This window comes from Sander lucioperca, chromosome 14 (assembly GCF_008315115.2).
Source record: "Sander lucioperca isolate FBNREF2018 chromosome 14, SLUC_FBN_1.2, whole genome shotgun sequence".
NCBI lineage: Eukaryota > Metazoa > Chordata > Actinopteri > Perciformes > Percidae > Sander > Sander lucioperca.
The window spans coordinates 13,184,225-13,198,852 of record NC_050186.1 but is presented as its reverse complement, the minus strand read 5'-3'; the positions used below and the strand labels follow the sequence as shown (position 1 = coordinate 13,198,852).

Below are 14,628 nucleotides of genomic sequence, written 5' to 3'. Positions count from 1 at the left end.
TTGGCAGAAGATTCGATAATGAAGATAATCGTTGTTGCTGCCCGTATGGAAATTAGCTTTAATAATCTGTTGCTTTAAAACAAACAAAAAAAAAAGTCACTCTACAAAACTCACATGCACACTCGCACACCTCAGAGATGACACAAGCTCCCACAAGCCCTGCAAAACTCATCCGGTATGTTTCTGGGGTTTCAAGTTGAGTCATTGTTTTCATCTGTTAAAGATGAGTAATGTCGGTCCATGTGATGGAAACGGGATGTACTTGAAAAACGTATCGACTCTGGGCTATAATGCAGCTTACAGCAGGGAGGGGCAGCGGTGGTTAAAGGAGGACCATCAGATGAATGTGTGCAGCTGCATGCTCATGAAGAAAACGCTGCATTCAAAGTCCTACTTATGTAAAAGTATTATCAGCAACATACCGCACTTAAAGTACATCAAAAGTAAAAGTACTTTGGCTGATCCAGTATCTGAGTCTGATTCTGACTTTATTAGATATTAGGCATCAATGTAAGAGCAGCATGTTACAGTTTTAGCTGCTCCAGCTGGAGCTTCTTTTTATTTATTTTTATTTTTTGGGCATTTTTAGGCCTTTATTCAACAGGACAGCTGAAGACATGAAAGGGGTATGACATGCAGTAAAGGGCCGCAGGTCGAAGTCGAACCCGGGCCCACTGCGTCGAGGAGTAAACCTCTATATATGGGCGCCCGCTCTACCAACTGAGCTATCCAGGCGCCCCAGCTGGAGCTTCTTTAACTCCTTTTATATACAGTAAGATAGTTTAGTCCAGAGGTTCCCAATTTCAAAGGGTCATAAGATAAATCTGAAGGGTTGTGGGATGATTAATGGGAGAGAAAAAGAAGTTCTGTGTGTGTGTGTGTGTGTGTGTGTGTGTGTGTGTGTGTGTGTGTGACTCAGCCGTGGTGATGGAGGATGGATAGTGACTGCGAGGTGACATGACGAATCACATTGCCGCTGAACAGGAAGGCAGCTCCAGCTGGTAAATGAGATGCAGTGAGGAAAAAGAGCTGGTTGGTTGCAGGTGCTCGGACAGGAAGAGACGAGATAATGTGTGGCAACAGAGACCAAAACGACACCGAGAAAGAGAGCGCAAATTGATAAGCAGCGATGATTGTTTATCTTGCAGGCCAGTCACTCTGCTTTTCCTAGAAATGTTGAGCAAGCTTTATCGTCCGTTTAGCCCAAATAGAAAAGGAGGTTGAGGGTGTGTGATTCTGGTTTGATGCACTGCCATGATATGGCGTGGCCTGCATCCTGTTTTGACAGCGAGGGGCCCCTCCTCCTCCTGTGACGATGTAGGAAAGTATTCTTTCCTCTCACAGGCGTTACGCTGACAGTTAAACGGTTTCTCTCACTGGGCTACGGACAAAGACAAGCCCAGGCTATGTTGTTGGGCTAGTTGTTCAACACACACACACACATGTGTACAGAAGATACATACATGCTTCGTTTGATTTCTCAGTTCTTATAAGCTGCTTTAAACCCACCTGGAGCTGTTGTCATAGCAGCAAGTCCTTAAACAAAAAAAAACCCTGCAAGTGCAGACTTATTCACAGTCAGCGGATCATGATTAGAGCTGTAGCGATTAATCAATTTAAAGTAAATTAATCAGCAATTGTTTTTATAATCGACTAGTTAAGCACATTTTTAAATACAAAATGTCAAAGATTTTATAATTTAGGCTCCTCAAATGTGAGAATGTGCTGCTACTGCACAGCTGAGAGCTAGTTTTCTTTCTCTGGACATGGAGGTTGGTCGATTAACGGTTTTGTGAGCTGTGCGATTTGAGTGAAGTGGAAAATGAGTCCCATTTTTCTTTTGTACTTTCCAAATTATGGTGATTTAAGAGAGTTAATGTTCCATGAAATGGCTCAACAAAGGTCTGAAATATTCCGGTGTACAGAAGAGCAAACATTGAAATGGCTAGTTTAAGTTTGATGTGTTTAAGTTTGCCAACTTTGTCTCAAAGGCCTGGAAAAGAAGGCAAGATGAAGTATTTAATTAATACTGCTTCTGATTTTTCTTGTACAAGATATTAAATGTTTCTGTCAGTGATAACAACGTGTGGTTTGGCCCGAGTCATAATTTACTTCAACGCAACAACATGAAGGAAGTGAATCCTTTTGCTTCTCACTTTATGACCTCTGGTCTCACTTTTTATATATGTATGCATGCAAATGTTGTCGGAATATGGAGCTATGAAAATGCGTGTGACTTACTTACTGGAAAGGGTTACCCAGTCACACCTGTTTGTTTCTAATACCACAACTGCTGTCTTTTTTTACGGTACAGGCGTCGTATGGGGCTTCTGCGTGACGTTCTTTGGGTCATAAATGTTTCTACAATTTAAAAAAGAAAAGTGAAAACATTTAGATATCCTAGTTTTTGTGACTAGGTCTGATGATGCTCAGATATGATTTCAATTTTCTACTATCTGCCGTCCTCCCTACATGCTGCTTCAACTGCACACACACACACACACACACACACACACACACACACACACACACACACACACACACACACACACACACACACACACACACACACTCTGGTGTTCTCGAGCTTTCTGTGCTTGTCTCAAGGAAGCAACTGCTGTCAGTTCAGAGGCCAAAGGTCACACTGTTGCTCATTAAGGTGTGTGTGTGTGTGTGTGTGTGTGTGTGTGTGTGTGTGTGTGTGTGTTTTTCTCTAGTCACAGTGCTGTAGCTTCAGTTTCACACCTTCACATTTAATGGCTTTACAAGATAGAAAGATACAGTAAACAAGTGTGAACACAACATTGACATATCTTCATCCTAAAATTGATATAGCGAACTTTTTTTCTGTTTTACACATCAAGCAGTTACATTTTAATATTCTCATTTAATTTTGGAGTCATGTTTGTGTCCACCTGATGAATGTAAGTCTAATATTCTCTCTCCTTTTTGGCTCTTTTTTTGGGCTCCACCAACTCCTGATGAAATATCTGTCTCTTTAGCTGCTAAATGCTCCGCTATGTTCACCAGCTAGTCTCTAACTGTGTCTGTCTGCTGTTTGCTACTGAGCAGGTAGAGTAAAGTGGGTTTTTAACACCACTGTTTTTGAGGTACTTGTACTTTACTTAAATTGTATGCTATTGTATGCTACTTTATACTTCTACTCTACTCCATCTACACATTGTACTTTTTACTTCCCTACCTTTATGTCACAGCTTTAGTTAGCCGAGTGGAGGCTATTATCTCAGCAGATAGCTAGTGCTGATCCAGAGGAGGGAAACGGGGACATTAAAGGAAAAACTAAATGCAGAAACAGCTGGAGTTGCACCACCAAAGTTCAGGTTACTCTGAGTTAGCTCCACTCAGAGACCCGACGTCTCCCAATGCATTTGTTCCCACAGAGTTCACAGAGTTGCTTCTCCCATCGGCCTTTTGTTGGCCTGCCTCACTCATGTGCTGCCTATTCCCACATCGAGTTTTTCCTTTTTCTTCCTAGTTATTTTTGTCAGAATCTGTGCTGATGTGATCAAAGACGTGATGTAAATAATTTAGAGGATTGAGAATACTTTCATCTTCTTCTTTTTTTCATTCAGCTCCTGTAGATGCTATCAAAGGCACTCTAGCACGATATATAAACTTCAATTAATCGATTGTAGCTATTTAAAGGAACAGTTCAGTATATCAGTATAGGAAAATGTTGCCTTGCCAAGAGTTGGATAAGACCATTAATACAACTCTTATGTCTGTACAGTAAATATGAAGCTGTAACCAGGAGATCGTTAGCTTATTAGCATAAAGACTGGAACAAGTGGGGAAACAGCTAGCCTGACAGGAAGTCACTGTACCCGGCCAAGAAATAATCCGGCACATAATCCCCGTAAAACCATAATTTAACATTTGTTTATTTTTGCAAACAAGCAAGATATAACGTGTTAGTGAGCTTTAGAGGTGCTGGTCCACAGCCAGGCTATTTGTTTCCAGCTTGTATGCTAAGCTAAGCTAACTGGCTTTTATATTTAATGTACAAACAAGAGATTGGTATTCATCTTCTCATCAAACTCTCTGCAAAAAAGTCGAACTACTGTATTCCTTTTTAAAGTACGTGATTCAGAGGATGTTCACGTCAGTTGTAGCAAACACGCGCTCGCGATTTAATAAACGACAATCGGATCAACATGTAAGCAAAGACTAAAAGCTTTTTATTAGATTTTATTTGCGCCTTCATGGGATTCCTGTGCTCATTAGCAGCAGCAGCTCTGTGAGGATCTCTGTGGAGGCCGAGCAGCGTCTCTGGAGTGGGAACAAATGCATTTGGAGAGGAGAGGCACTGGCTGGCCCGCTGATGGTCCTCCGAGGCTAAACAAATGACTTTCACCGAGCACATCGGGAACAGACAGCACTCAAACAAATGCTATTAAAAGGGAGGAAAAAACAGGGAGGGAAAACATCCTCTCCTGTCCCTTCTTTAGAAGCTTGCTGTGAAACCTCTGATGGCCATTATTTATCTTAGCAAAGACTCACTGACGTAAATATGCTGGAGAGATTGCATGTTTGTGTGTCCATGATCCTCCACGGAGGAGCCGCCTCCATCAGGGAGCTGAATGTGAACTGGTGGTTGTTTTCAGAGTTATTAATACTTTTACTTAAGTACTGGACTTAAGGAAAAATTTAAGGTACTTTGGGTTTTTCCATTTAGACTAGATATCGTCTTAGATGTTGGATATTGTGTTTTTTTCCGATATCGAGGTATTTGGTCAAAAATATTGTAAAATGCGATTTTCTCCATATCGCCCAGCCCTAAGTTGAAGACACTAAGTTAAGTTGTGGGAAATTATAACAAGCGTTCCTCACTATTTTTAGACATTTTATAGACCCAAAAATCAATGAAATAATCAGGAAAATAATCAGCAGATGAATCGATAATAAATAAATTTATAATACAGTCCTAGACGAGTGAAACATCTCTGAGTGCTTTGGTAGTTGTTTCAGTAATTGATTCATGCTCTGCCACCACTATCTGCTCTGATAAAAGCCACTGAGAGGTGGTTGCGCTGTTAAAAGGCCCATCTTTCTCTCTGCTCTCACCGACAGATCGACTCATTCTTTTGAGTGCGGTGGCTCTTTCCAAAGAGTTTCTAGTTCTCTCCCGGTGCTCGCTACAGGCCAGGCGGGCCGGGGAAATGGAAGCTGTAAGACATCGGCTTCTAGAGGAGTCGTTTTCTTGTCCGAGTGACGAGACCGTTTGCAATGTCTCACGTGTTGTAAAGACTGCCTCTTGTTTTTCTGACAGAGCTGAGGAATTTCAGTCCGCTCGGTCGAGGAGGACTCCTTCCTCCATGTTGTATTTCAGTGCGGTTTGTTATTTCTACAGATCTGTTTCAAAAGCAGCAGATTGGATCGCAGGAAGAAGCAGATGACTGGCTAAATTACTGTCAAAAATGATTAGTGCCAAGTGTATTTATGGTCATACACACACACACACACACAGATATCAGGAGAGCATTGATTAGTATGCTCATACTGTAAGGAGTTTTTGGCGATTGTTTAAGAGGGACACAGATTGACCCAGTTAACTCAAATCCTCATTGACCTCATTTTGAGCTTGCATCTAGGTGCATCCTCCACACACACACACACACACACACACACACACACACACACACACACACACACACACACACACACACACACACACACACACACACACACACACACACAACCCCCCCTTTTCCATTACCTTGTTAGCTGCTGGCTATGAACCCAGTTGACCGAAGCTTGACATGCTCTGCTGTGCCTAGCTTTGGCTGCTAATGGTTACGGTAAGCGACTAGTCAGTTGGCTTTCCTCTTTACTTTTTTACATATTTGGTATCAGTTGCCATGGCAGTGGCATGATCCAATCAATGGGCACACAAATGTTTCAGCCTGATTCTCTTTTTAAAGGGTAACTTTGTTTTGTTTTTTCAACTTTGTTTTACATGAATTTCCCTTTCAGGGCTGTTTCATGTTAAACAAAAAGGATCCTACTCTTTAACAACAGTGTCTGTCTCTGTAGGGATCCTTTCCATAATGTTGTCAGACACTAATAATCTGAGCCTGTCAGTGGCAAAAACAGCACTTTTAATGTCTTTATTAAATATATGGTTAGGGGCTGACCGGTTGCAGCGTTCTCGCTCAATACTGGACCAATTTTTGAAGGTTTTTGTTCACTTAGACACCAATGCATGGGAAACTAGGGTCCAGGTTGAAAAAATAAATGAAATTACCCTTAAATGTTGCCTCTGCCAGCATTACAGAAATCAGTTAGCACTAGCATAGCAGCCACACCACCATAAACTTTTATAAGTGTAATGGGAAGCTGATGTGGAACCAGTTGTTTTAAGGACAGATGGTAATCAGCTCACCGAGACTATTGATTGGTTGTTTACTTCTCTTTCCTGCAGCCCCAGAGGCACCTCTGCATCTCCACGGGTGACCGATTAGGTTCCCCATTGTCACCAGAAGTACACACACACACACACACACACACACACACACACACACACACACACACACACACACACACACACACACCTGGGCTGAGAGGCTCTCACTAAAGGCTGCGTTCACATTCAGGCAGTCGTCGGGCGAAAACGCAGGTCTTCCCATTCATCTTGAATGGGGGTAGTAGTGCATTTGTTGGGGCCGCAGGGGGGGGCGAAAAAAAGATCAGACTTGTCAGTCCGTTTTGGGGCCATAGTAAACCGGAAACATCACTGCCTCTATCACTGCTACAAGAAAGTTTGAAAACACAATGAGGGTAGAAAAGGAAACGCAAGCACTGAACTGCCTGGGACTTTGTGGAACAGCTGACTGTTTCCTCAGTCCCTCCGTCTCTTTTCTTTCTCTGTGAAATTAAGCTGTAAAATATAAAGTCTACTTGTGCTACATTGGGGGGGTCAAAGAACACAACAGGACGACACACAAAATGGGCCGTTTCAGCGACACCCCCACCGCTGCACCACCCTGTGGAAAATCGCCGGATTGCTTTTTTTCTGGTCTGAACGGGCCCTCACGCCTGACTGGCCAGCTTTGGAGGCTGAGCTGCCTGAATGGCTGACTGGTGTGTGAAGGAGGGAGCGGGGGTGGGTGGGTGGGTGTGGGTCTTGTGTGCTGAGAGCTAAATGAAGGCTTTGGCCACATAGCTGAGAATGACCCCCTGCAGCCACAGCTTTAGTGGGCGATGTTGCACACAGCCTGTCTGAAAGTCTCCTCAGGCTGAACTCTGTAGGGAGCTGAGATACTGCTCTTTCACACTTGTTTTTCCCCTCCTTACTTAATCCTATAGAGACGGCTTAAGTCGACTACCTCGGGCTTAATTGGGAGTGAAGTGTTAAACCTTGGTTTCCAGGCGAGTGTATTCAGAGTAATCTGCAGGTTTTGAAAAGTCTGAAGAAGAAAAAAAAAAAAAAAAAAAGCATAGAATGTAGTTTCTTCAACAAAAAAAGTCCTTAGAAGGTACTAAAAAATCTGAAATTTAATTTATAAATATATGTTTTTTTTTCTGTATCTGTATTTCCTCTTGCCTGCCATAGGAACAGGAATGGTATTTATGCAATGTTTTCATATCCGATTGCAGCCTGTCTGGAGATGTTATACCCTGATAAACGGAAAGTTGGATTGTTTAGACATTGGATTTTGCTGCAGGAGGCTGTTTAATCCTGTTTCTTCATGTTTCATTCAACATGCAACAAACACCGTCACCGCTGCTAGCTACAGCAGCTGGGAAGTGTAGATTTTTTTGTGTGCAAACGCTCAATTGTGTAACCCTCCATTATTTGATTGGATCCATTACCCTTATTGATGCCACTCTCATGTCTGCATATTGATATTTTGAAGCTAGAGCCAGCAGCCGTTGAGCTTAGCTTAGCACAAATACTGGAAACAGCTAGCCTAGGTTTTTCAAAGGTAAGAAAATCCTTCAACCAGCTCATCTAAAGCTCATCTTGTTTGTTTAATCTGTAGATAAACCAACGTGTAAACACAATAAGTTGTGTTTTTATGAAGGTTTTTATGTGCTGAATTATTTCTTGGCCAGATGCAGTGACTTCATGCTAGCTTGTTTTTATGCTAAGCTAACTAATCTTCTGTTTCCAGCTTCATATTTAATGGATAGACATGAGAATGGTTTCAATCTAACTCTTGGCAACAAAGAAAACAATATATTTCCCCAAATGTTGAACTAATTATATTATTAGGAATTATTGTTATATACTGCTGGAACGTACTTACATTGCATGGCAGCTGGATTGTCACGAGAATGCCGGGATCACATATCACACGAAAATCCATCTTGTCAGGCTTCAAGTAAAAGTGTTTGTGTCCGAACAGCAGCGAACCAAACCAATCAGCGTCCAGCAATGGCGGACGTGATAGACAGATGGTTGATCCAATCACCTGCCAGGTATTTTTTTTTAAATGCCTGCCCTTTTCCGAACAGTTTCCAGTAACGGCGTCTTAGTTGGTTCTGTGTAACAAACTATCTGGCTCGTCAGCTTAGGGACGTGGTAAATAAATGTGGTTTTCCATCATACTGTCATACGTTGACAGTATGATTATTATTATCGATTTAACTGTCGTTTAATCGATTAGTTGTTTGGTCTATAAAATGTCAGAAAATTGTGAAAAATGTCGAATGTCTTGTTTTGTCCACAACTCAAAGATATTCAGTTTACTGTCACAGAGGAGAGAAGAAACTAGAACATATTTACAATTTAGGAACTAGAATCAGAGAATATTTGCTTTTTTTTTCTTTCTTAAAAAATGACTCCAACCGATTGATCTATGATCAAAATACTTTACCGATTAATTTAACAGTTGACAACTAATCAATTCATCGAATAATCTTTGCTGCTCTACTTTGGCCAGTATGATTGATGAACAGGTATAAACATGCATTCTGTGTGGTATTGTAAAAGTCTTTAAAAAGTTCCTAAATATAACTTGGGGAACTTTGCAGACTCATTAGTGTTCTGCTGTTGGGAGTGAAGGAGTTAAGTGTGGTTGCTATGCGGTGCACAGAGCTGTATTATGCAAGCTGTGAAGCGCAGACAGAGAGAGGAAGTGCATTACAGAATGCTGAGCTCAGGGCTTTGGCCCGCTGCCAAGCATACACTCCTGCATGTACACACACACACACACACACACACACACACACACACACACACACACACACACACACACACACACACACACACACACACACACTCTCTCTCAGCTGAGGGCATACCGATTTTTCCAGCAGCACAGCCGCCCTCCTCCTCGAGTCACTCTCTCTCTCTTTCTGTGACGTCGTAGTTCAGCTGTGGGCCAGGCATGACTGGGGCAGGGCTGCGTAACGGAGAGCACCATGCTTTTGTGTGTGTGTGTGTTAAAAAGACAGGATGTGGATTCTGTGTGAGGTGTGATCCAGTGTGTGTTTGTGCATCTGCTCAGCACCAGTAAGAACTGACACTTTGTTTTGTTTTTTCTCTCTCCTCTATTTCTATACAAGTTTCACTCTCAGATATTGTGTCTCGTACGCCTCTTTTTTGTTTTTGCTCAGCTCTGCATCACACGAGCTTCACCACATATGCAGAAACAAACACCTACTCTGTTTACAACGATCTTCCATCCAAGCAGCTCTGTGTCAGCTCAGTGGTGTGTGTGTGTGTGTGTGTGTGTGTGTGTGTGTGTGTGTGAGAACATTTGAGCAAAGTGGAAATCAAATCTCACAGCTAATGTTCCAGGGTGAACAACACTGCTAGTATTTTGTGCACAGGTTTTTTGATTCTTTATGAGCCTCACCTTTAACTGTTTACTTTTTGGCATTTGTTTTGGATTTGCACCTCACCATAGACCGTTTTTTATACTTATGACTATTACCGTCACCCTGTTTACATTTCGGGCATTGTATACATTTGACTTTTGCACCTTAAGTAATAATCAACTAGAGCTGCAAAGATTAATTGATTAGATGTCATCTAATCAATTAATCGCCAACTATTTTGATAATCGATTTGAGTCATTTTTGATGAAAATTTCTCTGATTCCAGCTTGTTAAATGTGAATATGTTCTAGTTTCTTCTCTCCTCTGTGACAGTAAACTGAATTTTTTTGAGTTGTGGACAAAACTAGACATTTGAGAACGTCATCTTTGGCTTCGGGAAACACCGATCGACATTTTTCACCATTTTCTGACATTTTATAGACCAAACAACTGATTGATTAATCAGGAAAAATTAATGACAGATTAATCGATTATGAAAATAATCCTTAGTTGCAGGACTACTCTTAATCGTTTACATTTTCTTTTTATTTGCACTCTATATATTTGCACTTTTTCGTACTTTGTACTGCAATGCTGCTGGATAAGGTCTTATCTTATCTTACATGTCGAGTTGTTTTTCAGACTTACATAACATTCCTTACCCTAACCTTTCCCTTACAGTGAAACTGATACAGTACAGACATTCAGTAAATGTACGCACACAGATGATAAACTCTTACTGTTTGCCACAGTTTGGCTCTGACCGTGGTTCTGACACCATCTTTTATCACTGGTAACCCACTAACCCAGTTAGATGCACACTTTCACACACTCACATTGTCTACTTCTTGTCATTACAGAATTATTTTGGTCATAAAGTGTATAGTTTGCGTGCTTAGTCATCTCATCTATCTGTCTGCTCGGTCTCATCCGGTTTGACACAATATTTAAATCTACTGTAGCGCCCACATGCAGCTACGGTGTTTACCAATGTGTTAGTCTTGGGTTTTTGTTAAGATGGAAAATGACCCACCTCTTCCAGTCAGAAAGCTTCAGGGTTTATTTTCCTGTCAGAGACTCGGATACCTGAGCTTCAAGAAATCTGAGTTCAAGAAGTGTAAGGTCAAATCCACATTGACATCTGCGACTCTGTCTATGTTTACATTCCCCCAAACACACAGCGAGACCTATAGGTTTCAGCTTGTGAGAGGGTTACTGTATAATAGCAGGTCTCTCTGCCTGGTGGAGAAAGGGAAAGCAGTGGAGGTGTTGTGGAACGGAAATGAAAAGGAAATGAGAATATTTTGAAGTACTTTATTCTCTCTCTCTCTCTCTCTCTCTCTCTCTCTCTCTCTCTCTCTCTCTCTCTCTCTCTCTCTCTCTTACTTTTTTTCACCCTGTCAGCACTTTCCTGACGAGATCAAAGTTAGGTTGAACCACACTGATGGGGAGTCTCTGCGTTGATGGCAGGCGGAAAGTAGTTTATGTGCAAGTGCCCTTTATATTTTTGGGCATTTAAAGCAACACTTGTATATAATATATTAATGGATTACATGTTTATTGTATGTAAAAGGGGTCGCTCGTAGTATCAGCCAACTACGCAGTTCTTTTTAGCTCTACGGAGCCTTTTATTTCATTTCATTAATTTATTTATAAGGACAACGCACATTAATCAACATTTCTGTAAATGTTCCAGTGTTAGCCAGCCGGCTAATTTCCAACTGTAGTCCTTTTGCCAGATGTTTTGAAACCAGAGCAACTTTTAACTCATTATTTTGGTTTTGGTTCACTCTCTTTGCTCTCATAGTGTTATTTTCAGTCTCAGCAGGCAGCTGATTTCAGCGGAAAAAAAGTTCTAAAAACTTAAAACCCACTGTCCAGCACCAAAAGACCGATGGACACAGTTAGCGCCTCTCTGGTGAACACAGAGGAGCATTTAGCAGCTTGGTAGAGACCAAAACATAGCTAAAAGAGAGCTAATATTGGCCAGGTGGCAAAATCATGAAAAAAAAAAAGACCCATATCGACTTAAAGAGTGACATGCCAGTGTTGGGTTCACAGCTTGTTCCACTGGCCCCTGGTAACTAAAACAAATAGTCACTAAGCGTTTGTCTTATTTTGTACGAAAGCTACACAGCGTCCTTACTCATAACATGCAGATGATTAACTGTAAATCTGTTCTCTGTTTCTCTGCAGGGTTTCACCTCAGCGGCACAGTTAGGGAACCTGCCACATCCTCAGAGCCCGAGCTGCTCTGCAACGTGAGCGTCAGCTTCGACCGCTGCAAAATCACAGCGGTAACATGCGGCTGCGGCAACAAGGACATCTTCTACTGCGCCCACGTCGTGGCGCTCTCGCTGTACCGAGTACGGAAGCCCGAGCAGGTCAAACTGCGTCTGCCCATCTCAGAGACTCTATTCCAAATGAACAGAGATCAGCTGCAGAAGTTTGTCCAGTACCTGATCACAGTGCATCACACCGAGGTGCTGCCGACGGCACAAAAACTGGCCGACGAGATCCTGTCGCAGAACTCGGAGATCAACCAGGTTCACGGTGAGTGGAGGGGCTGGAATAATGCTGGTTGTTTGTGATTTTAGTGGAAGAACAGGATAACCTCCCTCCTTTAACATGCATGCGAGCACACACAAGCTTAATGCAGGTACGTGTGTTAGATTTCCTCCAGCTCGCACCAGTGGAGGTCCATCTGGAGGCTGACGTCCTCAGAGACGACTCAGGAAAAATAAGCTGTTTAGGGAGAACAGGAGGAAAACACTTTGATCACACACACACACACACACACACTTAAATCAGGTCAAGTTTGACTTGGAAGAGGGAAGTTGAAAGAATGTGTTTGGGTGTCACAGAAACATTAAAGGTCCCATGACATGCTGCTTTTTGGATGCTTTTATATAGGCCTTAGTGGTCCCCTAATACTGTATCTGAAGTCTCTTTTATATAGGCCTTAGTGGTCCTCTAATACTGTATCTGAAGTCTCTTTTATATAGACCTTAGTGGTCTCCTAATACTGTATCTTAAGTCTCTTTTATATAGACCTTAGTGGTCCCCTAATACTGTATCTGAAGTCTCTTTTATATAAACCTTAGTGGTCCCCTAATACTGTATCTGAAGTCTCTTTTATATAGGCCTTAGTGGTCCTCTAATACTGTATCTGAAGTCTCTTTTATATAAACCTTAGTGGTCCCCTAATACTGTATCTGAAGTCTCTTTTATATAGGCCTTAGTGGTCCCCTAATACTGTATCTGAAGTCTCTTTTATATAGACCTTAGTGGTCCCCTAATACTGTATCTGAAGTCTCTTTTATATAGACCTTAGTGGTCTCCTAATACTGTATCTGAAGTCTCTTTTATATAGGCCTTAGTGGTCCCCTAATACTGTATCTGAAGTCTCTTTCCCGAAATTCAGCCTTGGTGCAGAATTACAGCCACTAGAGCCAGTCCCACAATGAGCTTTCCTTAGGATGTGCCATTTCTTGTCTGTAGCTTTAAATGCTATTGAGTAGGAGAGAGGGGGGGGGGGGGGGGGGGGGCCTTGGCCAACTGCCATGCTTCGCTCGTTTTCAAGCCATGATGTCTCTCTCTCTCTCTCATGGGTGGGCCAAATTCTCTTAAGTAATACAGTGTGTAGAATATATCTTGAAAACAAAAAAATCACTCAAAGAATGATGTAAGCAACTCTGTTTATACTGTTGTACCTTTCTGTTTACATATATTGTACTATGTATTTGTATACTGGTGAATAATGTGTGTTTTATGGCGAACTCAGTTGATCTTGGATACTTGGTTGAATATGTAGTAAAAGTACTATTTTGGGATGTGTTTTTGTAGTAGAATATGTGCTGCTTTCCTTTTTTGTGGTAATCTGAAACACTTTGTGTCACAGTACATGTACTAATCCTCATTCCAGTCGGTTTACATTGACATGGTTTTCTTGCAGAAACATAAATTATCCAGCGACTTAAATCTTAACTGTGTACAGTAGTTTAATGACTGTATATATTTAAATATTATGTTAAATAGACGATCCCTGTCTGAGGGAGATTTGCTTTGCAGGTACTTGGTTGTATAGTTTGGGTTAGATTGCAGTTTGGCAGTATTCTCTTTAGTACTTTAGCATACAGTGGAAAATAGATAGTAGAACCTCTTCTGCTTCATGAGTTTCATGGGTTGAATCCTCCCCAGTGAAACATGTTAAGTCTTGTCAGCTGGTTATTGTTACAGATTTTGCAGCATTTATAGTATTGATCAGCTTAACCAGCAATGCATTAATGCAGAAGGTGAACGATGTGCTGATGTAGGCATATTCATGTCTGCTCCTCCCTTAAAAGACTTTTTTTATTTAAATGTGGCCAGTGGTGGAAAGAAACTACATGTACGCAAATACTGTACCTAAGTACAAATTTGAGGTACTTGAGTATTTGCTTTTTCTGCTACTTTATACTTTTATTTGATAACTTTTGTTACAAGTTACTTTGGAGATTCAGGTTAATAAAACAAATAAATGATGTCTTATTATAGATTAAGACTAAATAGATCATGGGGGGAATAAACAAGCTCCCCAGCAGTATATAAAGTAATTAAAAGGATCTCTACCGTTACCAGCTGCAATGAACACATTAAAACATCAGTAATTATAAACCAATAATGATATACTGTATATGATTCTCAAATGGGTCCTTCTGCATAATGAGTACTTTTATTTATATTTTGATGCTAATACTTAGGGCTGGGTATCCCCAATGATTTTATGGAATCGATTCCGATTCACAAGGTCCCGATTCGATTACATTACAGATTCGATATCAATTAGTTAGGTTAGGGAAC

The 14,628-nt window shown here is 41.3% G+C and overlaps 1 protein-coding gene across 1 annotated transcript in view; it reads left to right on the top strand.

Annotated features, from left to right (window-relative positions):
- zswim6 (zinc finger, SWIM-type containing 6) overlaps nt 1-14,628 on the top strand; it is a 48,006-nt gene that overhangs the window by 15,334 nt on the left and 18,044 nt on the right. The window contains exon 2 of the mRNA XM_031301289.2: nt 11,983-12,339. Within this exon, the coding sequence (XP_031157149.1) occupies nt 11,983-12,339 (357 nt within the window). The remainder of the gene's footprint in view (nt 1-11,982; nt 12,340-14,628) is intronic.